Source organism: Ambystoma mexicanum, chromosome 8, assembly GCF_040938575.1.
Source record: "Ambystoma mexicanum isolate Mex_15411 chromosome 8, UKY_AmexF1_1, whole genome shotgun sequence".
In the NCBI taxonomy this organism is placed as follows: Eukaryota; Metazoa; Chordata; class Amphibia; order Caudata; family Ambystomatidae; genus Ambystoma; species Ambystoma mexicanum.
In genome coordinates this window covers 685,701,951-685,727,730 of record NC_090929.1, presented here as the reverse complement: position 1 = coordinate 685,727,730, position 25,780 = coordinate 685,701,951, and the positions used below count along the sequence as shown (strand labels likewise).

The following is a 25,780-nucleotide window of genomic DNA, read 5'->3' as shown; positions in this document are numbered from 1 at the left end:
CCGAACCATATCAAATGTGGTGTTCCACAGGGATCTTGCATAGCACCCACGCTGTACAACCTCTTCACAAGGCCTTTGTTCAGCATCCTTGACTCCATGGGCATCTCGTATACCAATTACGCAGATGACACACAGGTGCTTATCCCACTCACGGGTGACTATGAAGTAGATATGAACATGCTCACCACCATCTACTCTACCATCCCATCCTGGATGGCAGACAACTGGCTTTGCCTCAATAGCGAAAAAACTGAACTCCTGCTCATTGGGTCACCCACCACCCTGGGCAACCTCGATCAGCAGTACTCATCTTTTACTATCGACAACATCCCCATCAAGGTCTCCAACAACGTCAAGACACTTGGAGTCTACCTAGACTCCGATCTAACCTTGGACAGACAGGTGAATGCCATTGCCTCATTGTCAGCATACTACTCTAAGGTTCTTAATGCTGCCAGACCCTTCCTATCGCGCCAGAATTGCCTCACCATTGCTAGGGCAATAATTGGTTCAAGGCTGGACTATTGTAATGCCCTTTTCTCTGGGACCTCCTGCAAAAATCTTGCCAAACTCTAACTAGTTCAAAACAACGCCCTACGGGCAGCCACAGGAACCTCCAGAAAAGATCACATCTCCGAAGTTAGAAGGCAGGCCCAGTGGCTCCCAGTCAAAGAGAGAATTGTATTCAAAACCCTTGCACTAACTCACAAATGCCTCCATGACCTGGCACCCCCCTACCTGGCTCAAAGAATCACCATGCACACCGCCACAAGACCTCTGAGGAAGGGATACTGCAACATGATTCTCACCCCCAGGACTTGTAAAGTCTGCGCGGGGGGTTCCAGCTTTCCCACATTGGCCGCCACCCATTGGAATGCGCTCCCCAGCCACCTAAGAATGATAGAGTCTCACCAAGCATTCTGCAAAGCAATCAAAACCAAGCTTTTTGTCTGAAAGTAAAATGTCAATGAATGCCTGTATTATGATGTAACTGTATTAACTTTATTATGCAATCCTTACCATTCCCGTACTGCATACAGTGTCTACCTGTAACCATGAGACCTCTGGTCGCCCGTCTTTCAAATTAATCAAAACTTCTTACAATTTCTTGTAACAGTGCCTCGATGCCTCTGGGCTGCAAGTGCGCTATACAAATGCGAATAAATAAAAATAAAAATAAATTCTTCCATTGAGTTAAGACCATGTTGAATGGTCTTGAGATTAAAAATCCATAGTTGTTCTTTGTACGCTAATTTTCTCACTTGCCTTAGAATCACAAATTCTTTCAACACAAAACCATAATAAATCTTCCACTTTATGTCCAGTTTCCACATAGCGTGTTATGAGCAGGCCATTAAGTGTTCTTGTGTGGATTTTTGAGCAATATTCATTGATCCTCAAGTGCACTGCTCGGGAGGTTTTTCCGATGTACATTTTATTACATGGGCAACGAATGGCATATATCACACTCTTGCTTCTGCAAGTAGAGAAAGAACGTAGTGGCCCTCTTTTTCACCATATATGTTCAAGGTGAAGAAAAAGCACCCATAGTGAACATGCCTCCTCGTTTTACAAATGCCAGTACTTTTCAAGTCTGCTTGATATTAGGGTCACACGTGGAGCAGGCTCCTTTATATCCAGACTTCCTTCACAATTGGTTCTGTTGTGTTCAATTTTCTCCAATGTTTAAGGCGTGCAACGAAATCGCCTTTCATTGTGTCAAATCAACAGTCATTGTCAGTCTTTCATCACAATAGCAGGGATGAGAGGGGTAGAGGATGCACCGCCGCATGTTGAATATCTACATGCAGAAGTGGACGACCTGCATACCCCACAAACGACGCTTGCGCAACTCGAAATACAAGTACAAAAGCAGGGCCACAATCCCCCACTTAATAAAAGGTTTTTGTCAATAAATCACAACTTGTGAATGGAGTCTTATTGCCAAAATGTTGGAATTAGCAGTGACCATAACTTAGTTCAATACTTTCCATCGGGCCAGATCAGCAGATTTGAAAAATAATACAAGAGTTTTGGAGCTATGCGAGCCGGGAGGATAGCTCAGGGGCAACGCAGAGCAACACAAAGTAGAATGCTGGGCCTGTGCTTTATAAAAATTATGAATTATTTATGCACTTTTTCGAAATTGACATGCTGCCATATAATGAAATATGGGGTGTGAACCATCTTGTGACCTTCAACTCTAGATCAGTGGGGTATACTTCATGGCTACAATCTAACATTCCAGCCCTTCTGCATATTGGACGCCTAGACACTTAGGGCCTGATTCACAGAGCGTTTTCCTATGGGATTGTGCCATTATAAAACACCCCTTTGAATGAGGCCCATAGGGTCTAATTCCGAGTATCGGAGTGCTGCACATTTATTGCCAATTTTACTGCACAGCTGAATTATCAGTTTGGATTGGAGTTTAAGTGGATGATTTAAACCGAGCCTAAATCCTCCACTTTAGATGCCTAAGGCAGCAGATTTTCTACATCAGACTTATGGATCGCAGTAAAACTGCCGAAATCAACACAGAGTCCAATGGGGAGTAAACCCCACTTTAGCACCACTCATAATCTGGCGGTAAATCTGCCGGACTGTGTGGCGCTAAACAGTAAGCAAGTTTGGCATTCATACCACTAAATTGCACAATTATTGCCAAACTCATAACAAGGCCCATAATCTCATCCTGAGCCTGACGGTATACTGCAGGCTAAGCGGGGCATTCCATGTTTTCAGTCAATAGGAATAAAATAGACTTGCTTCGTTCACTTTTAACCATGAATAATTGTATCTATTTATTTATTTATTAGAATATATGAATAATGAAACAATGTGTTAACTTTTTGGACGACTGGAGCCAGGCTCACCTCTGGACTTCTGATGTAGAACAAAACATTCTCTAGCTACAATGAGATAATAGTTTTGTGGCCATCCAGAGCCAGACCTCAACCGTCAGATCTCCTCCTTTTGCTAGCGCACATAGGAGCTTGGCTAGAGGAATGACCTGTCTAGTACCACTCCTTTCAGAGTTCAGACAGTGACTGCGCACACTGGCTTTGGGGTTTTAGTAAAGCAAGCACTCATACTGTTAAAGATATATTTCCCAAACCCCATCTAATCCGTGACCGCAAACAAAAACTTGCAAAACTCTTAAAATCAATATTCATCAGTGAGAGCATCCTGTGCAAGCCACAAGACATTTACTCAGCTTCAACCAGTGAGTCTAGTAATATTGTCTTGAAACACTTGTGTATAGGCGCTTTACAAATACCATATCATATCAGATCATATCCATCCCATAGCCTTCTACCATAACTGTTTCAGGTAGGTTGGCCAGCAGTACACCACACTCTTCAGATAATGCATAGGGGAGGCCCTCAGACACAGACATTTTACCCATCCAAATATTTTCAATAGCCTTCAATATTTCAATTTCTGTCTTGGGTGTGTCTGGCTTCACTGAAATGGCTCCCCAGGGTTCTGAGTGGACTCTTCTGTGTCTCTTCTTCTCTACCAAACGGAGCACTCCCTCCTGCACCCCCGGCAGCCTTCCTCGCACCGAGATCCACCTGTTGTCTGCAATCGTGCTGGAGTAAGGCTGAAAAATTTTGGGAGCACATTTACATGTGTGTGCGCTGACATTTATTCAGTGCTGCAATATCTTCTGAATCGATGCCGCGCCTGACTCTTGAATTGTGATGCCCGCATTGTTGCGCTCCGTGCACCACCCACTTCTGGGTTCCATCTGCTGCCAGCATTCAATTGCTGCCTCATTGTCTCTGTGCCCTCCAAGATGGCGGCCCACCTTTCTACTAATCTTTGTTTCCTGCCTTTGTACATGCTGGTCTCTTGCAACATTTGTTGTTCAGTATTAACCTTTTCATCTTGGCGGTGTTCATTCCATCTGTCTGTGTGCTCCTTATCACTATTTATCCACGTCATTGCTTCCATTTTCACCTCGCTCACTGCTACTCACTCCTCTATTCCTCTCCCCTGCTTGTATCCTCTCTCTCCCACCCCTCACCATATTCAATGCACTTGCACTATCATAAATGTTGTCAGGCTTAGTTGGATAGGTGTTTGTTTGCTCCTCCCCTCCTCTATTGTCTTATCCCCTGCACTATCAGAAATGTCATCAGGCCTAGCACGATAAGTCTTTGTTTGCTCCTTCCCCACCCTCCCTCCCTTCCCTCACTTATTGTCAATGCTCTTGCACTATCTGAAATGTCGTCAGGCCTAGTACGATAGTAAATTTCCCATTCTTGTTGTCTCAAGGCCTGTAAGAATGTTATTGTATTATTCCCTTGCTCCCTCCCTGCCTTAAAGCGCCTTGAAACACATTGTGTATAGGTGCTATACAAATAAACTATCTATCAATCAATCAATCAACAGGGTGTAGTACACACCTTCACCTGATAACAAATCATCATGTATCAATTTCAGGATTCTCCCTTTATCCCCAAAGCAGACACGTCTAATCCATAATGTGGGCATCTTTGATGTCCTGGGTGTTAGTCTTAGCAGTGCAGAGTTGTGGCTCGAGTTATGGTTGCTTAGCTTACCATAACTGGTGAATTTTTGACGTTTTTCAGTTTTACTTGTAACCATAACGTCCTTTTAACAAAGTTTTTTTCAGTTAATTTTATAGGTTTTTATTAGTGCAACTTAACCATGACATCCCTTTAACAAACTTTTTTCATTGAATTCCATCTGTTTTTATTAGTGCAACTTAACCATAACATCTCATTAACAAAGTTTTTTTCAGAGAATTCCATGGGTTTTTAACAGTGCATGCTAATTTCCTAGAACTTACTAATATCATACAATATAGCAAAGTTTGTGTCCAATTTACAACGTTTCACCTTAAAATGCGGCCATTTACCACCTTCTAGCATAATTTTTAACACTTCTATACTTTTCTCACTGTTTTTGCTTCCGTCAATGTCCACAAATGTTTGACGTCATTGTGGATCTTCCAGACAGTGCCATGTGACCATACGTATGTGCGCGGCATGATGACATGTCCATGAATGCATTTGCACTTCGTGTTCGGGTCTTTGCTTTGAGAACAGTTCGGAACTGCATTTTCTACTGATCTAGGAACTTTCAAGCTCAAAATGTACAACTTGCACAGCTCCTACACCTATTCCTACTCATTATCCATTAACAATCTAGTACAAAGCACATCATTGGAAGAATAGTAGCAAAACTGCTATTTATCTTAAAAATGGCATCAGCTATTGCCATGCCTTCTCGCCAAGAGTCACCACCACCACCAGCTGGAGCACCCACACAACAAAAAAAGCACAGTGTTTCCAAAGACAATGAAGAGGACCAAGAAGATGAGGTAGAGGAAGTGGCAATCTCTAGCACCCAGAGAGAATCATGGGTGTGGCAGTTCTTTACCACTGTTGGGAATGTACCAAAGGCTAAAGCTACAGAAGTGAAATGTACTGAATGCAGCTTTGTACTCAGTCGCGGACTACGTGGACATAACTCCTATGGGAGCACCTCCATGTGATGCCACAACAAATCCAACTACCACAATGCTCTCAGAAAGATTGTTCCATTCTTAGCAAGTAGTAGGCTGTCTTCCTCCACATCATCTTCCTCAACCAATACTGTAACCACACAGCCTACTTCTGTGAGACACAAAATCCCACCAGCTACCTTCCAAGCAATAAAAGAGGCTGTTCACCCATATCTTTGGAAGACAACAGTCCTCTGTTTATACTGCAACACACCACTCTGCAAGGGGAAGCAATTTCGACCTGCGTTTGAAGCTGTAATCAAGGAGCATTAGAAACACTGCCCACTACCTTAGAAATAACACACACGCAACATCTTCCCCTGTTCACCTGCACCTCCATATTAGTGCTTGGTGCCTCTTCCCACGTTCTAACCTCTCCTGCAAATTTTTTTTAAAAAAACAACAAAAGAAGGGTTCCTTTAGGAACCACCTTTCACAGTTAAAAAATAGAACTGAAGAAAATCTTATAGACTCCATCTACTTTACATTTCTCAGTAAAGGACATATACTCAATACGTTTTTCCAACATTTCCATTAGCATTTTGTGTTATGCTAATGGCAATAATGTGACCTTCATCCACCGTTGCAGGGACCGGAACGGGGGATAACGGCCCAGCAGCCCAAGTTAACGGCCCAGCAGCCCAAGTTATCGGCCCAAGCGAAGTGTGTCTGTGTGCACCCTGATGCCTGCAAGCTTCAGCGTGTTATAAATAAATAAATAACGAAGGCTCCGGACCATTATCCTCCATTGCAGCCCCCTGAAATGCGAACATGTTTTATTTTTTCCAAAATGTATGTACATACAATAGTCTATAACTTAGCCCCCACTGGACAAAATCCATTCAGTCTTTATACAAACATTGAAGGTTGGGTCTATAACTTTTCTGAAAACTTTTGTCCACATTCGTCAAATGGCAACTAAGTTATAAGCCATCTAAAAATGTTGATACCCCCCTCTAATTTAGCCCATCTTGAGAAAATCCCACCAAACTTTACAGAAACATTTATATCTAGATTTACAATTGTTTTGCAAACTTTTGTGCATATTCGTCAAATGGCACCACCTTTATAAGCCTTTACAATATTTTGGGACCCACCCTCTAAATTGGTTCCCTCTTTACAAAACAGCTCCAGACTTTCCAAATCCATTCAGAATCAAGTCTAGAATAAAATTCAAACATTTCATGCAGTTTCATTGAGTGGCGCCAAAGTTATAAGCCATCCTAGAATTGCTTTTTACCAACCCTGTAATGCAGGAATAGGCATAGATGTCCCCGAGCATCTGAAGTGTTAGCAAAAATCGCAGGACTGCCCAGAACATCCGGAGCATTCGCTGACATTTGGGGTGAGAAACGCCTGTTTTTTGGCTTCTTACTGCCATATCCCATCCCATCCTCATCACCCCTTACCTCCCCAGAGATTGTTTGATAAGTTTGACAAGTGCAATTTTTGTATATGTTTCTACCATGGTGTGTCTGCGGACACGGGCGGATGTCCACGAATTCAACATGGCAGGCATTTCCAAAAATCTGACGCACTTCACGCTTTTCAGCATCCAATCAGTGGGCACCTCTGTTGTCCGAACAGGGAAATGGGTCTGCGAAGCAGAGCTATCACTCATTTTGTTGGACCTACTTTTTGGACTAAGCCGCCGCTCCTGGCGCAAATTTGGTGATAATCCGTCCAGCAGTTTGGGCTGTAGGCGTGATAAAAAATGTTTTCCATTATGTCTATGGAGAAAAAAAATGTGCCACCCCCTATAACTTTGCCCCCCCTTGACAACCCCTCACCAAACTTGCCAAAACACACAGAGCAGGCATATACTTTATTTGCAACGTTTGTTAAGGATTCCTCCAGGGAGAGCGAAGTTATAAGCTGCCCTAAAAGTGCTCTTCCTATGAGTAGAGCAACTTAACCATAACTACACGGCTGCTAACGCAGGCCGTGTAATATATATATATATATATATATATATATATATATAAGGGTGGCGAGTGGGTGGGGTGTTATAGTGAGGACCCCATTATACACATATGAAATAAAAGCCACAAAGTATGTTAATCAAAGTGAACCACCACAAATTAGTTAAATTGGATGAACCGCTTACAACTGTTAATAGAAAGGCATTAAAGATCCCAGATGGATGTTTTACCGTTCACACAGAGGGCCAGATTCAGAAAAAATAGCGTCAATGAAAGGAGTGCAGAGAATGCGCTAGTTTCATTTGGGCTACTTTTAGAAATTAGCAGGTTATTCTAAAAAGTGACGTGCGCATTTTAGAAGGGGCTGGACAGCGGTGTAAAGATGTGCAGTGCAGCACGTTTCACACGCATATGTGTCGGTAGTTCCTTCCCAACACTAATGTATGCGTGCGGTTGCTGGAAGCGCACTTCACAGAGGCCATCTCTCTGAAATGATCGGAAAAAAACCTGTGACTGTGACACTTCAAAAACAAACAATGGCAGGGTCAGAAATTTCCATGCCACAATTTGAATCTTCCCCTGCACTTGTTTTAAGAGGCATGCCCTTTGTTACAGGGCATTTGAAAGTGCATGGCCTTTGTGAATTCACGATGCAATTTTAAATACCCTGAAACGCCCCATTATATGCGCAAATGCGCAAGGGGGACAAAAGGGCATCTCAATGAGCGCATTTTATGTCCATTGGGCTGTCACTTGGTTTGGTGCAAATGTTAGCACATCTCCTCACTTACGCCCAAAAAGTTTTGAGAATCTGTCAAATGGGGTAATTCATAGAATTTAGCGCAGAAGCAGCACACGCGGGCAGCGCAGAGAGGCAGCGTTTTCATGGATACTTACATCCATAACCAGCCGTGGTGCAGAGTGGCGCAGCGAGCCTGCAGCAGTGCCAGTTATGCCCCCAACCCCGCCCTGTGCGCCAAAAACATTGCACAAATCCCCTACATGGCGCAAATGCCAGTGATTGATTGATTGATTGATATTTTATTTCTATTGCGCTCGTACACAAGTGTTTCAGAGGACCAGCATACAGCCCCCCAACCACAAAACCGCACTAAAAACGCCACACAGACCTCATAAGTCAGCGAAATCGCATGTAAAACTCCCCACGCACCCCTGGGAATACGCGTGCCCCGCTCGCGCCAGCAAAATCGCATGTAAAACTCCCCGTGGACCCCTCAGAATACGCGTACCCTGCTCACACCAGCGAAATCACGTGTAAAACTCCCCGCGCACCCCTCGGAATATGCATGCCCTGCTAGCGCCCACAAAATCACGTGTAAAACTCCCCGGGCACCCCTCGGAATACGGGTACCTCGCTCGAGCCAGCGAAATTGCGTGTAAAACTCCATGCACACCCCTCGGAATAAGCGTACCCCGTTTGTGCCAGCAAAATCGCCTGTCAAACTCCCTGCGCACCCCTGGAATACGCATACCCCGCTCGCGCCAGCCCAATTACATGTAATTCTCACTCCCGTACCCCCGGATTCATGCAGCAGTGTGGTGAGAAGCCCCATGCACCGCCTGCAGCCAGACCACGCCCCAGGGGTCCACCCTACACCCCTCCTCATGCCCCGCAGGCAGCCCATCCACCCTCTCCATGCCCCGCATGCAGCCCATCCACCTTGACCATGCCCCGCAGGCAGCCCATCCACCCTCCCCATGCCCCGCAGGCAGCCAATCCACCCTGACCATGCCCCGCAGGCAGCCCATCCACCCTCCCCATGCAAAGCAGGCAGCCCATCCACCCTGACCATGCCCCGCAGGCAGCCCATCCACTCTGACAATGCCCCGCAGGCAGCCCATCCACTCTCCCCATGCCCAAGAGGCAGCCCATCCACCCTGACCATGCCCCACAGGCAGCCCATCCACTCTGACCATGCCCCGCAGGCAGCCCATCCACTCTGACCATGTCCTGCAGGCAGGCCACATGGCACCATGCACTTGGGAGCCCCAACTCATGTCCCCCAACCCACCCCCCATTGACAGGCACCTGCCAGCAGGCCACGACTCATGTCCTCCCACCTAGCCCCCATTGACGGGCACCTGCCAACAGGCCCCGACTCATGTCCCCCCACCGACCCCCCATTAACGGGCACCTGCCAGCAGGCCCCGACTCATATCCACCCACCCACCCCCTATTGACAGGCACTTGCCGGCAGGCCCCGACTCATGTCCCCCCACCTACCCCCCCATTGACAGGCACCTGCCAGCATGCCCCGACTCATGTCCTCCCACCAACCCCCCATTGACAGGCACCTGCCAGCAGGCCCCGACTCATGTCCCCCTCACCCCACCCCCATTGACAGGCACCTGTCAGTAGGCCCCGACTCATGTCCCCTGAACCACCCCCCATTGACGGGCACCTGCCAGCAGGCCCCGACTCATGTCCCCCACCCCACCCCCCATTGACGGGCACCTGCCAGCAGGCCCCAACTCATGGCCCCGAACATCAACACCTCCGATCTACTCTGGGTGCTCTCAGGATGGACGACAGTAGGCAGCAGAAGACAGGAAGGAGCGGCTTAAAAGAACCATCTCAGCTGAACTCCATGCAAGCCGGGAGGTACTCCGTCTGTCATGTGAGGCCATGCAGGCAGAACTCTGTTTTAGACGTCAGTCCTTGCAGGAGGAAGCATGCGTGACACGAGAGGTAATGCATGCAGACCTGCGTGTCATTGCCATGCAGGACCTGGCTTATCAGACTTGCATGCTTGCTGCTGTTGAGGGGCAAGCTGCGGAAAGGCGTGGTGAGGCAACTGTGCTGCATCCACCTTCTGAATTCCATCCAGAGGGTGATGACGTCAACCTATCTCCCACATAGTTCGGGCCGTGCAGGCGCTGCGCCCAGTGAGTTTTTTTTTAAAATCTCAACATCTACACATGTTGGTGTTGAGGTGCACCCTGTACCTCCCCCCTCCTGGGTACCTCCCCCACTCCCCAGTCATATGTGGCCATTTTTTATTTTGTTTTTTGTTTTTTTTTCTGCAAGTATTTTATTTTGGTCTGTTGTGCATTCATGTGACAGTGTGGTACTTCGTGGCATTTGAAGGCATCCACTGGGTGTTCCAGCAGGGCCCATTCAGGCTTGTCTCGAGTATGTGTTTTGCTTGGGGTCCTGACACATATGCTAGTCCTGCTTCCCCTTTCCATGGGCTCGCAAGGATGGCTTGGTGTGACAGCATCTCACACAGGGGCATTGGGCTTACATCATATCTGTGGCTAGCCTGCAGTCCTACTTGTGTGTACACAGGTAGTGGGTATTCTGGATGGCTTCTCCAATGCATGTCTGCACTTCATTTTGGTGAGTATTATGTTGACTGTGCATTTCATCATGTAGTTTATGACTTTTTAAAGAATTGACTGTCTATGTTCATGCACTTCCTGCTGTAGGCGGTACCATACACCCTTTGGCTGTGTGACACACACTGATGTTGGGAGAGGTCTGTGTGCTGACAATGTTGCATTTGGACACTTGCCCTACAGTGATTTTGATATGCAACATGAACACTTCACGCTGAGTTATCCTTGTCACCACTTGTTTCAACTACCGTCATTTCCTTGTTTCCCCTGTTTTGGCCATCTTGCAGCCCTGCCTGGTATTTTGTTGTGCCATTCGAAATATGGCCACATTGCTTTTGACTTGACTGTCATGTTTGTGGCCTGGACCTGCTCCACCCCTCCCATTGGTTGCACTTGGCCCTTGTGACAATCCGGCCAACCAGGAGGCTGGAGCCTGCCACCACTGCCAATGGCCCACAATGAAGGCCCTGTCTACCCCTGAACACCACTGTCCACACCTGTCCACCACCCTTATGGGTCCCTTGATTGTCCCTGTTTCCCCTGCCCCGCCTGTCTCCACCTGCCCCATGCCAGTCTCCCCCTGTCTCCCTTGACCCGCGCCAGTCTACACCTGCCCCCGCCAGTCCCCCTCTGTCTCCCCCCTCACCATCACACCCTCTCCCCTTCTGCACCGTCTTCTTTCCCTCTGCCCCCTGTGTGTGCTTTCTTTTCCCCTATCCCCCTTCCTGCCTTTACTCCTTGGCCTCCCTCCTCCCTTCTCTCCTCCCTCTCCCTCTTCACCACCCTTTCCCTTCCTCCTTGTCCTCTGTCTGTCTTTTTCCGGCACTACCCCAATTGCCATCAGGCATGGTGATACATAGCTGCTTGTTATTTGCAGACACTTACCCCTCTGCCTCCGTCCATCCACCCCCCAACTTCACCTTTTTGACTTTTATTTTGGCACTTACTTTTATCATCGGTCCCTCCACCACTGATTACAGGTCGTCTGTTCCCCCTTTCCCTTCTGTTTTTCTATTCCCCCTCCCCAGCACTATCTTGATTCTTCGTCAACCTTCCACAGTTTGTCACTCGTTTTGTTACTCTCCTCACATCTTCCCTCCTCTTCCCTCACCCCCCTTCTTATGTGACTCCTGCACTGCAACTATTGCCATCAGGCATAGCAATGTTGATGCTAGTTTTGTTTTCCCACATTCCCTCTGTAGCCTCTCCCTTATTGTTCCAGGCACTTGTACTATGTACTTTGATTTGATAGTTCATTTTCACATTCTGGACTGTTTGAAACACTTGTAGGAATGTACTGTTATTCCCCCTTGTTCCCTCCCTCCTTGAGGTGCTTTGATGCACTTTGTTTGTAGGCCCTATAAGGATTTTCAATCAATCAGTGATTGCTCACTGTCTGCCATTGTCAATGTGGGGTACTCTGTACATGATATGTTCTGCTGGTCGATGGCTGATCCTATGTTGGGTTTTATTTTGAGGTGTCACGGGGTGGGTGTGGTTTAACACACAGGGGGGGTCCTTGAGTGCAATGTTCACATGTGCTGTGTACAGGACACTGAGGCTCACTTCATTTCACATGCATGTATTCGATGCATGTCCCTACTGACACAAACACTTAGGCAACACCCCCTACACCAACTACATCGACACCATGCACACACGTGCACCCAGATTGCCTTCTCAGGCATGCTGTGTCCCGACAATCCATGTTCACTTCCGATTCATTGATCGTGTACATGCATGACAGGGTACTATTTGGTTGATTGCACTTTTTTTTCATGATGCTCAAGGGGTTTCCCTAACGCAATGCACACCCACTGTGCTGTCTGGTGAGCGGTGTGTTGCAGGGGACACACACTCAGCACACAGTGTTTGAAATGCCAATTTTCTATTGTCCAATGTGCATGGCACCAGGTATTCTGACTTTTGTTGCTTGCACCACTGGTGGCATGCATTTGTGCCACCTTTTTCAGGGTGTGAGGTTTTGGTCAGTCATTTCTTCAGATTCCATGTCAGGTGTAATTGTCTGGTGCCTATTTACATTTCTCACGTGGCACTTGATGATTATTGTGTCAAGTGTTGTGCATATGGTTTGATGTTTTGCCGTTGCATACCATGGTATGGTGTGGCAGACGTGGGTCATGGGGGTTGCAAGGGTTTGGGTGGCATACCAGTACTTTCATGCCCTGTTTTGCAGGTGGGGGGATATGCTTGCATGTGTTCATTTTGGTCACATGGGATTGGTTGTGTTTAAATAGGTAGGGATGCACACAATATGGCACTTCCATGGACACATTCTCAGGGTGGTAAGGTTGTGACAGTTAACTGTCCCTTTCTCATCATTGATGGTCACCTGGTATGTGCCAGGCCTGTGTGCACTCCGCAGGGTTTGGAGTTTAGATGAAAAATGTGGCCACAAGCTGGGTACGGGCTGCCTCGCCACATGCCCTTTCCCATCCCATGCGCAGCGGCCGTGCGTGTGGTTGGTGATGTGGGGGAACCACCATGTCCACCGGTACGCCATGCCATGTTGCAACGTTGTGCAGGATACATACTGCCACAATGATCCTGCACACTACTGGGGGTGCATATAGTAGCTGTCCGCCACAGTGGTCAAGGGAGTGGAAGCGATACTTGAGCACTCCGAATGTGCGCTCCACTATGGCCCTGGTTGCAATATGGGCTGCGTTGTATTTTACCTGGGGTGGTGTGGTGGGGTCCCGTATTGGTGTCATCATGTAAGTGCTCAGAGGGTAGGCACTGTCCCCTGGTAAGGTGATAATGGTTGTCATTAGTTGGGCTTGTGTATTTGTCTGTGTTAGCTTCTGTAAACTCTGGTAACTATCTGATTACATTTAGAACAACACTCAATCTCAAAAGTATTACTAACCTGATCTGACAGCGACTTCCCATGAAGGATGCAAATGCTGAAATGAAAGTCCCCCCGGAAAGCTCTACTCCCCCTCACCGGAAATGATAATATGCCAGTGTGGGAAGGAGCAAAACCCCCAGGAAAACCCTCTAGGGAAGAAAACCCTGGACGATGTCGCTCACTGATAGTCTGGAAGAGGTCTTGAGGTAAGTAGAGGTCTTCGGTCTAACAGACAACTCGTATTGGAGATGGAGTCTTTATAGGCGGAGACAAGACAGGTAAGAATTCAATAGTGAAGTAAAGGCTGGAATAATTCAGGAGGAGTAGTAGGCTGGCACTTACGGGAGGAAGTTGCCGAATATACTGAGGACTATACGGTGATCAGGAACACCGGTTTCCAATACTGAGGTCCGGAAAAGGTAATATCAGTCCACCCTTAGAGAAAAAGAGATTATCTTTCTGCCAAAGCAAATAGGGAAAGGGTATGCGGAGAACGGGTGTTTGGAAGGATGCTAACTTACTTTGGATGGGAATGTCGAGAGTGCGGGCAGTCTGAATGGATGTTGGGAGCGGATGACTTGCCAGGGAAAAACGAGGCCCAGTACGAAACCGAGACGAGAGAGGAGAGGAGAGTCTAAATAGAAAGGAGAGTAAATAGGCAGAGGTCATGGAGAGTAAGAATTGACATAAATCAGCGAAGGACAACCTAGCAGCGAAACCTACGGAGCGCCGAAATCAGCAGTACGACGCGGCAGGTAGCCGTACTTCCTTCACTAAATGGGATCACGTGAGCAGCCATCTGAATCTCTAGGGAGCGTGCCGAGTCTATACCGTTGTCTGTAGCTAGGGTACGGACATCCGCAGCCATCTTGGACAGGTTGGATCGTATTACTCCGCACACACGGCGGTGCTGCCAAAGAGACCAGTGCCGTAACGGCGTGACAGTATGCCCCCTCCTCAAAGGGGGTGAACCTGGCTTTCCTGGATGGAACCGAAATAATCACCAAATAAGTCTAGGGGCATGAACCCCCGAAGCAGGTTCCCATGTTCTCTCAGCAGGGGAGTAAACTTCCCAGTCTACCAGAAATTGAAGGCGGCCCCTATAATAACGGAAATCACAGATACTGGCCACCACATATTCTGGGCCGTTGTTTCTCATAATCGGGGGAGGATGTGCCTTGTTAGAACGTAGAAAATGGTCATTTACTGACATCTTGATCTGAGAGATATGAAAGACTGGGTGTATACGAGACCATGATAGGGGTAATGCCAGACGAACAGCGGCAGTTCATACTAATTCTCTCACCTTGAAAGGGCCAAAGAATTTTGGAGATAGTTTAGATGGAGTTAAATGTCTTGGGAGGAACCGTGAGGCTAGCCAGACCAAATCTCCCACCTTTAATTCTGGCATCACACGGCGATGATGATCAGCAAACCGTTTAGCTCGTTCTTGTGCCGCTTGGAGAGACAAACGGGCGATCCGATGTCCATTCTGTATATTTTATATCAGATCATCGACACCTGGGCAACTGGTAGAGGACGAGGAAACCGTAGGAACAAAAGAAGGGTGATATCCATATGAACAGTGGAAGGGGCTAGTCTTCAATTCAGAATGGGTGGAGTTGTTGTAAGCGAATTCCGCTAATGGAAGTAGATCGACTAAATTGTCCTGAGCCGCTGAGACAAAACACTGCAGATAACACTCTAGAGTTTGGTTGTGGCGTTCAGTCTGTCCGTTGGTCTGGGGGTGGTATCCTGAGCTAAGAGCTCTCTTGATTCCCAGTGAGTGACAGACTTCTTTCCAAAAGCGAGAGGTATATTGAGGGCCTCAATCTGATACTACGGTGTCTGGTAAGCCATGTCGGGAAAATACCTCTTTGATAAACAGCTTGGCCATGTGAGATGCTCCTGGGATCTTTATTAACGGGGTGAAATGTGCCAGTTTGGAAAAATAGTCAATAGTGACCATAATGGTAGTGTATTTAGAGGAAGATGGAAGATCCACAATAAAATCTGTGGAAATCACTTGCCAGGGTTTATCCGGGATAGGCATGCAAGCCAGCAAACCGAATGGTGGGGATTGAGAAGATTTGGATTGTATACATACTGTGCATGCTGCTATATAATCCCTTACGTCAGAGCATAAGGTGGGCCACCAGAAATGTCGCTTGATCAAATCGAGGGTAGTTTGATAGCCGCGATGCCCAGCTGCCCGGGAGTCATGGCACATTTTCAGGACTTCCTTTTGCAGGGAAGGTGTAGGGACAAGGACTTGTTCCCCATAGAAGTAATACCCTCGGTCCTTTATGAGATGGTATGATGTTTCCAGATTCTCACATAAATGCAAATGTTGAGTTGAGTCTTGCTGTAACCTTTGAAGAAACGCGGTAAGCACAGCGATGAATTAAGCTTTTGGGAATAGCTTTTCCGAACAAAAGTTGTGATTGGGCGTGTCCTTTCGAGAAAAGGGCGTCCGCCCGTAGATTTTGACTTCCCGTTAGGAACGTGAATTCAATCCGGAATGGTAGGAAGAAATGGGCCCACCTTGCTTGTCTGCTATTGGTAGTCTGGCCTTGCTGAAGAACTTTGAGGTTATGATGATCAGTGGGTACCTTAACCGGAAAGGGAGAGCCTAGGAGAAGGTGTCTCCATTCTTCAAAGGCCCTTTTTATAGCTAAAAGTTCCTTCTCAAGAACCGAGTAGTTTATTTCCGAAGGATTGAAGGTTTTGGATAAGTATGCGACTGGTCTTTCCTCTCCTTCATCCGAACTTTGTAGTAGAACGGCCCCTAAGCATGATGAGAAGCATCAGTTTCTACCATGAATTGTCGAGACTGGTCTGGAGTCAATAATACGGACGCCAAAGTGAATACATTTTTTAGGTATTCAAGGCTTCTTGGGCTTGATTATCCCATGTAAATACAACCCCCTTCTTTAGTAGCCTGGTGATGGGAAGGATGATGTCTGAGAAATTGGGAATAAACTTCCGATAGATGTTCCCGAAACCAAGAAAACGTTGTATGTCCTTGATACTGGTCGGGGAAGGCCAATCTAATACAGCAGAAACTTTCTTGGGATCCATGGAGATTCCTTGTGCAGACAGTACAAATCCTAAATAGGTAACGCTATCTTGATGGAAGGCACACTTCTCAGCTTTGCAATATAAGAGGTTTGACTGTAGGTGATCTAGGACTATGTTGACATGTCGAATATGTTCTTCCTTGTTTGATGAAAAGACCCGAATATCGTCCAGATATATGACGACAAAATGGAGGAGGATGTCAGCAAACAAATGATCCATGAAGTGCTGGAATACAGCGGGAGCGTTAACAAGGCCGAAAGGCATAACTCGATACTCATAATGGCCAAACGGTATCCGAAAGGCCATTTTCCACTCGTCTCTCGGGGCTATCCGTATCAAATGGTACGCACCTCGGAGATCCAGCTTTGTGTAGACAGAAGCCCCCTGAACTGCTTCTAGTGTATCAGTTATCAATGGCATCGGATATTTATCGGGCACAGTGATCTTATTGAGGCCACGATAGTCAAGGCAGGGTCTAAGTTTCTTTGGAATGAAAAATAGTGAGGCTCCTGTCAGGAATTTGGATTCTGTTATGAGTCCATTCTGGATGTTGGCATGTAGGTATTCTTTGAGGGCCTTCTTTTCTCGTTGAGCTAGTACATACATGCGTCCAAATGGTAGAGGAGTGTCAGGCACTAGGTCTATATGGCAGTCGTCTCTCCGATGAGGGGGTAGCGTTGGATATTCCGGTGTTGCAAACACCGTTTGATAGGCTTGATGGCCTTCTGGGATAAGTCCCAGCTGACTGACCAGAGGTGCCGTGAGAGGACTAACCATCTCCGAAGGGATCTGAACTCCAACAGTATATTGAGAAAGGCAATTATTTACACAATGGGCCTCATTACGACCCTGGCGGAGTGGGTTTACGCCAGCGGTATTCGCGGCGGACCCTTCCGCCCTACTACGAGTTCCCGTAGCGCCATGGAGCGGTTTCCGCCTGGTTTTTCCGGGCGGAGAAATCCATGGCGCTACGGGACCTTGTTGTTAATTACGCCACCGTATTTTACGGTGGCGTAATTAACGCCTTCCCCACTCCCATTATACCCTATGGGGCAAAAATGGGAATGGGGAAGGGTAAAATGGGGAATGGGGATTTACCGCCCCGCCAAGGTCGGAATGGGGCGGTAAATCCGCCAACCCCCATGGCGGTATCGGCAGCTTTCCGCCGTGCTCCATGGTGCATATTGCACCACGATCTCCGCCAGGGTCGTAATGAGGGCCAATGTTCCGAGCCTAAAAATAATGTACCAGCTGTCCAATTAATGTATGGGTTGTGGACCCGCAGCCAAGGAAGGCCTAATATAACTGGGAAGTGGGTGGTCTTGATCAGATCGAACACCATAGACTCTCTGTGGGAAGCGATCATGCAGGTGACTGGTCTGGTCTGTTCTCGTATGGGTCCAGAGCTTAATGGATTACCATCTACCCCTTGAATAGAAGTGGTCGAAGATTTAGGTTCTCTAGCTATCCCTCTTTCTGCAGCCCACTGATCATCCAAAAAGTTCCCTGCTGCCCCGCAATCAACCAATGCAGGTATACCCCTTAATGTCCTGTCTGGTAACAATATGGTCAGGGAGAGAACTACCATAGTCTGGTTATCGGAAGGTGGTTCTAAAGATGATCCAAATTTTTGTGGGGAATCCTGTGTCTATAATCCTGCCATCTTCCCCTCTACGGCAGGACCTTGGCGTTTCCCGGCACCGGGATCGATGCACGACGAGGTGGGACTAAGGGGCAATCGCGTAGAATGTGTGAAGAGGACCCACAATACATACATAGGCCAAGGGTCTTTCGTCTTTCTCTCTCAATACCAGAAAGAGGGCCTCGAACCGATCTGATTTGCATCGGCTCGTCCCCTGATGAGGGCTTGTTAGCGGGGGGATGATATTCTTGCATTGACCGGACACTCTTTCCCTTCCTTTTCTCATAGGAGCGTTCGTGCAGACGATAGTCTATCTGCATTGTGAGAGTAATCATATCTGCCAGATTGGCCGGGCAAGGAACTTTAGCAACCTCATCTTTAAGATCCTCTGACAGTCCTCGACGGAAGAGTGTGAGAAGACCACCATCAGGCCATCCCGTTTCGGCGGATAATTGTTTAAATTGAGTGATGTAGGACATGAGGTCTTTAGATCCCTGTCTCAAATCAGGTAGTCTTTCCTGAGTGGTAACCGCAACTTCTTGTCGCCTAAACATTGACTTTAGATTATTAGTAAAGGCTGGATAAGAATCACCAATGGCATTACCAGAGGTGACCAATGGGGTTGCCCAGGCTAATGCAGGTCCGGCCAAATGAGATATTAAGAACCCCACCTTGTCTTTATCAGTGGGAAAAAAAACGAGACTTGAAGGTAAACTGGATGGTACAGCTATCCAGAAATTCCTTCAACTTGTGAGGATCCCCATCAAATGTGCCCATTTCTAAAGTTGCTGGAGGAGTCTCAGAGAAAGCTCTAGCGACCTGTTGCTTAAGTTGGGCGTTGTCTTGTTTAAGAGACTGTACCTCGAGAGACATGGCTTGCATCGCAGCCATGAGCTGCTGCATTTGTTGCTCCATGGGAAAATCTGAAAGCTCAAGTGTAGTTCCTAATTATGGCATTGCTATCTGTTAGCTTCTGTAAACTCTGGTAACTATCTGATTACCTTTAGAACAACATTCAATCTCAAAAGTATCACTAACATGATCTGATAGCGACTTCCCATGAAGGATGCAAATGCTGAAATGAAAGTTCCCCCGTAAAAGCTCTACTCTCCCCTCACCGGAAATGATAATATGCCAGTGTGGGAAGGAGCAAAACCCCCAGGGAAACCCTCTGGGAAAGAAAACCCTGGACGATGTTGCTCACTGATAGTCTGGAAGAGGTCTTGAGGTAAGTAGAGGTCTTCGGTGTAACAGACAACTCGTATTGGAGATGGAGTCTCTATAGATGGAGCAAAACAAAAGAATTGATGGCTGGAAGGTTTAGAATAAATCTTGACCTCTGGCATTGCTCTGGGCAACCCGCCAGACCATCGTTCTTCACCTGCCAAGCCATTACAAAAGGGGAAAAACCATATGCAAATCAGGCTTGGTCCCATCCCCAAAGGGGTAGTCCAGCCTGAACTGCTAGGTCACATCCTTTTTGCACGAGACCACAAGCATCCCCAGACATGTTTCAGCCTTGTTGGGCGTCATCAGTGAGGAGTAGCTTGGGTCTCTAGGCCCAGCAGGCAAGGGACCCACGTCTGGGCATACCCTTCCCACTCGGGGTGACAATAGCAAAACAAAAGAATTGATGGCTGGAAGGTTTAGAATAAATCTTGACCTCTGCCATTGCTCTGGGCAACCCTCCAGACCATCGTTCTTCACCTGCCAAGCCATTACAAAAGGGGAAAAACCATATGCAAATCAGGCTTGGTCCCATCCCCAAAGGGGTAGTCCAGCCCGAACTGCTAGGTCACATCCTTTTTGCACGAGACCACAAGCATCCCCAGACATGTTTCAGCCTTGTTGGGCGTCATCAGTGAGGAGTAGCTTGGGTCTCTAGGCCCAGCAGGCAAGGGACCCACGTCTGGGCATACCCTTCCCACTCGGGGTGACAATAGCAAAACAAAAGAATTGATGGCTGGAAGGTTTAGAATAAATCTTGACCTCTGGCATTGCTCTGGGCAACCCTCCAGACCATCGTTCTTCACCTGCCAAGCCATTACAAAAGGGGAAAAACCATATGCAAATCAGGCTTGGTCCCATCCCCAAAGGGGTAGTCCAGCCCGAACTGCTAGGTCACATCCTTTTTGCACGAGACCACAAGCATCCCCAGACATGTTTCAGCCTTGTTGGGCGTCATCAGTGAGGAGTAGCTTGGGTCTCTAGGCCCAGCAGGCAAGGGACCCACGTCTGGGCATACCCTTCCCACTCGGGGTGACAATAGCAAAACAAAAGAATTGATGGCTGGAAGGTTTAGAATAAATCTTGACCTCTGGCATTGCTCTGGGCAACCCTCCAGACCATCGTTCTTCACCTGCCAAGCCATTACAAAAGGGGAAAAACCATATGCAAATCAGGCTTGGTCCCATCCCCAAAGGGGTAGTCCAGCCCGAACTGCTAGGTCACATCCTTTTTGCACGAGACCACAAGCATCCCCAGACATGTTTCAGCCTTGTTGGGCGTCATCAGTGAGGAGTAGCTTGGGTCTCTAGGCCCAGCAGGCAAGGGACCCACGTCTGGGCATACCCTTCCCACTCGGGGTGACAATAGCAAAACAAAAGAATTGATGGCTGGAAGGTTTAGAATAAATCTTGACCTCTGGCATTGCTCTGGGCAGGTAAGAATTCAATAGTGAAGAAAAGGCTGGAATAATTCAGGAGGCGTAGTAGGCTGGCACTTACGGAAAGAAGTTGCCGAATATACTGAGGACTATACGGTGATCAGGAACACCGGTTTCCAATACTGAGGTCCGGAAAAGGACATATCAGTCCACCCTTAGAGAAAAAGAGTTTATCGTTCTGCCAAAGCAAATAGGGAAAGGGTATGCAGAGAACGGGTGTTTGGAAGGATGCTAACTTACTTTGGATGGGAATGTCGAGAGTGCGGGTAGTCTGAATGGATGTTGGGAGCGGATGACTTGCCGGGGAAAAATGAGGCCCAGTACGAAACCGAGACGAGAGAGGAGAGTCTAAATAGAAAGGAGAGTAAATAGGCAGAGGTCAGGGAGAGTAAGAATTGATATAAATCAGCGAAGGACAACCTAGCAGCGATACCTATGGAGCGCCGAAATCAGCAGTAGCGACGCGGCGGGTAGCCGTACTTCCTTCACTAAATGGGATCACATGAGCAGCCATCTGCGTCTCTAGGGAGCGTGCCGAGTCTATACCGTTGTCTGTAGCTACGGTACGGACATCCACGGCCATCTTGGACAGGTTGGATCGTATTACTCCGCACACACAGCGGCGCTGCCAAAGAGACCAGTGCCGTAACGGCGTGACAGTCTGTGTGTGACATGCATGTATGTGCACAGGCATTTGTACTCACCTATGAGCCATTTGTCGCAATGCTTCCCAGCTTCCAGGGCCCGGTTCAGGGCGGACATTCTGAATATTAAACTGTCATGGGTGGACTCAGGATAGGTTGCATAGACAGAGGTGATGATTCTCTTGGCATTGCATACAACCTGCACGTTTTTGGAATGCCAGTGCTTGCGGTTGCAGTAGATGTTTTCAGTGGCCCTAGGTGGATGTAGGGCCACTTGGGTGCAATCGATGGCACTGAGCACTTTGGGGAAGCGTGCCACCCTGTAGAAGTCCAGGACCACAGCCTGCCTTTCTGCGGGTGTTCTGGGCATATATATGTGCCTGCGGACTGCGGGGCGCACAGTGATGATTGCCAACACCTGGTGTAGGCAATGTGACTGCGTGGGCTGTGAGACGCCCCCCACTATCGCAGTTGTCCGCTGAAATGACCCAGTGGCCAAATAATTCAGTACATTGAGCAATTTATCCAAGGGGAGCACAGGATGGTGATGCGAGTTCATCCTCCCACTCCCTGACCAGCTCTAGGATGATATGAGGTGGAAACCTATACCAGCCATATACTTGGTCATCAGGCATCCCAAAAAGGCTGGTCCTGGGAAAAGAAATGCGGGGCCTGGCTATTCTCCTCCTCCTGCGGTGTCCCACGATGACTGTTGCGAGGAATGGGACATTCATCGTAGCTGTATATGCCTGTTTGTTGTTTGCGTGCACTTTTATGCAGCGGGGGCACTTCCGCCTGCTTTCGTGTGGCGGACGTATTTGTGCGTGTGTTTTGATGTGCGCAGGTTTTCCCTATTCGATTCCATGAATACGTGTTGTTCACTAGTGTGTGGGCGTTGCGTGTGTTTCCCAGCGGTACTTCCCACGTTACGCCTACATTTTCACATGTTGTTCCCCATTCCCTGTGTTCTGCCTGCTTTTTAGGTGTGTGTTCGAGAATTTGTGCGCTTTCCCCATTCCTGTAGGGCACGCGTTTGGAAAGTCGCAGTGACGTGTAAGGTAAGCGTGGATTTGGCGCACATCCCGGGAAAAACACGCACAGGGCCTTCCATGAATCGCACGCTAGCTTTTTCACACTTGCGCCAGTTTACGCCACAAATTTCGGCGCACATTTATTCCATGAATTACCCCCAAAGAGTGTTGATTTATATAATAGTTCTGCGCTATTTTCGGTGGATAGGAAAACGTAAACCCCACTGTACATAAATGTGATATTAATTACAAGTTCATACAAGCTAATATAAAATGTATATTATTAACTGAACATAAAACAAGTTTCTATTTACCTTCAAGAAAGTGTACAGTGGATGTTCCTTGAGTCCATTTACCTCAACCTTTGCAAAGATCGGAAAATCTGGACTAAACCCCTGCCCGGGTCTGACATACTTTAAGACGTTCAGTGTTTCTTTATTCTCCTCTGAAATGTAAAATAACAAACGATCAATTGTGTTCACCCAGGTAGGCGTTCAGAGAGACAGTTTACAGTAGTTCTCATCTGAATACTACACTTTGAAAATGATTAACGTATTCTTTGTTTTCTCTAGAGCATATACAAATTAATACATACATTCATTTCGACATGCTTTAAAAATGGCAAATGCATCACAATCAGAAATAGGCAAATGAACATTAAGATGCCAAGCAAGGTAAAGAAAGATATAAACATATTATTTCCTATGTTATAAAAGTCATAATTCGTGCCTTATGACTTTCTTTAATCATATTCTACAAACGTACACAAACTGACATTGCCTGTGCCATCATAAAAATGCCTATTTGCATTATCACTGATGACCACCTCATAATTGTATTTCTCTGGGTCAGGGCCAAATTGAGATCATATGCCCAATTCATAAAAGGTGAACATTTTTCCCCCACATTGACAGCAGTCACAGCCGAGGAATCTATGAGAATCTAACAAAATAAATAGACATTATGTTTGCCTGAGCCCTACTAGATGGGGTTAGGTTACACAATAATTGATAGTCTGGGCCTTCACAAGTTCTTACTATTCCGTGGTCCCAGCCCTTGCCTCCCTCATTTGATTGTGTCTGTCTTGGTAGTGGCTAAGCAGTCACTCACAGTCTTTGGGAATTATATAATTTCAAACACCTTCTTCTTGACTTTCTTGAGACTGCAGTTAATGTTGTCAGTATCTTCTACCAAGCACCCTCAAATGGTACCCTTAATATGCTTCCAGTGGAGGTCAGGCAGCAGGCAGCAATTGGGCCTCAGGGGACCGACACCTTCCCCTCGTAGTCACACTAGATATATTGGCTTCGCAGCCTGGCCTCACCTTGGCTCTTTGGGTCTCATTCAAGCTCCTGTCCTGGTCTCTTCTCTACACTTAAAGAACACCAGTTTATCTATCAAGGACTTTGTAGTCCTTGCCCTCCTTGACAGAGTTATTCCCCCTTTATCTTCTCTGAGTCCTCTCCTCCACCTGGTCATCGCCCATCTCCTGCTGTCAGTCTCTCCCACATCATACTCATGCCTTGCCCTCTTCTTTCTTTAGTTTTCCTTGGCCCTTCTCTTCTTCTTTTGCCTTTCCTTGTGTATCACTCCCCATTCTCTTTCTTCCTTTTAGGTTTGCGTGTACCACCTCCACCTTCACCGTCTTAAGAAGTTCTTCTTTCTCCACTTCTGCTCTTTTCTCTTCTCCCTATCACCTTCTCCGTTCCACCTCACCTACACCTCTGCCTCTCCGCTATCTCTCCACCTCCTCCTATCTACCCCCTGCTTCCTTTCCTCACCACCTCTTCCTCTCTACTCCTTTGCCTTCCCTTTTTTCTCCTCCTCCTTCAGGCACTTTCCTCTGCCTATTACATACTGCTCTATGCTCTCTTCGTTCTCCTCACAACCTCCTCCTCTTTTCTCCCTCTCTCCTCCTCTCATCCCTTTTCCCACTCTCCTGCTACTCTCGACCTGCTACTCTCGACCTGCTCCTCTCTCCTTCTCCTCACCACTCAGCCATACATTGAACTGCACTCACCTGCTCTCCTGAACCTCTGCATTCTGACTCCTAACTCTCGTCATTGTTATGCCTTAGCAGGTCTGGCTCAGGTTGTGTAATGGTGAGATCTGTGGCAGCTGTGTGAGAGCTGTGAGTGGGCTTGTTGGAATGGGTGAAGCCTGCAGAATTGCTAATTTCTTTCAATTACGTGCCAGATCACACAACGGCTCTGGACAACGACTCTGTGAGAGGTGTGCCGCAATTTCTAAATGAACAGATACTTGTCTCCTGGTTGTATGGTTCCCCAATTGCTTTAGGGGTCGGGTGTGGTTCCTGCATAACCACTGCAGAGCCACTAAATCTGGGGAAAGTGAAATCCGAGCCAATGTTCACGAGCTAGGCTTGCAATCTCATCTTGGTCTATCATACATGCTTCATGACTGACCCAGAGTTCAGAGTGCTGCGGTCGCAGGACCTTAAGGGGCTCCTCCACTCTTTAGATTCCCTTTTAAGATTCGGTTTTATGCACATCTTGCAGCACCCCATGTGGCAGAAATACATCTGTAACTGCTGATGGATGCTCGAAACATTTGAGCGATTCTATCAGTCACCACAGTAAACATAACCAAATAAACATGAGTGTTAAATTAACCAAAATCAATTTTCTTTAATGTGACTTGATTCCAGAATGAGGTGTACATTTTCAGTTGCCATCAAATTGGAAGAGATTATATAATCCTCCCTGTATTTGGGGCTGAACAGATGTAGTAACCACTGGCCAGCCTGAGCCTGAGGGCCTCAATGAGGATTCTTTGATATTACCAGCCCTGTCCGCACATGAATGCATCAGACTATTACCAGTCCGGGCCTTTCTCTGGGGTGCTAATTGTTTTTTGGGGGAAATCCTGACCATGATTGAAGCGAGTGCCCAATTTCCTTTAAAAAAAACACAACACAAGAAGATGGCATAAATACAAATTATTAAAGAGATTAAGCACCTTTACTATATCTATGTCCTAGGCTGGGTGCAATGACGAAGAAGA

General features: G+C 47.2%; 1 protein-coding gene across 1 annotated transcript in view; it reads right to left on the bottom strand.

Annotated features, from left to right (window-relative positions):
* The window catches only part of LOC138473649 (glutathione peroxidase 3-like), a 146,114-nt gene that overhangs the window by 71,180 nt on the left and 49,154 nt on the right, over positions 1 to 25,780 (bottom strand). The window contains exon 4 of the mRNA XM_069612175.1: positions 23,071 to 23,201. Coding sequence (XP_069468276.1) covers positions 23,071 to 23,201 — 131 coding nt within the window. The remainder of the gene's footprint in view (positions 1 to 23,070; positions 23,202 to 25,780) is intronic.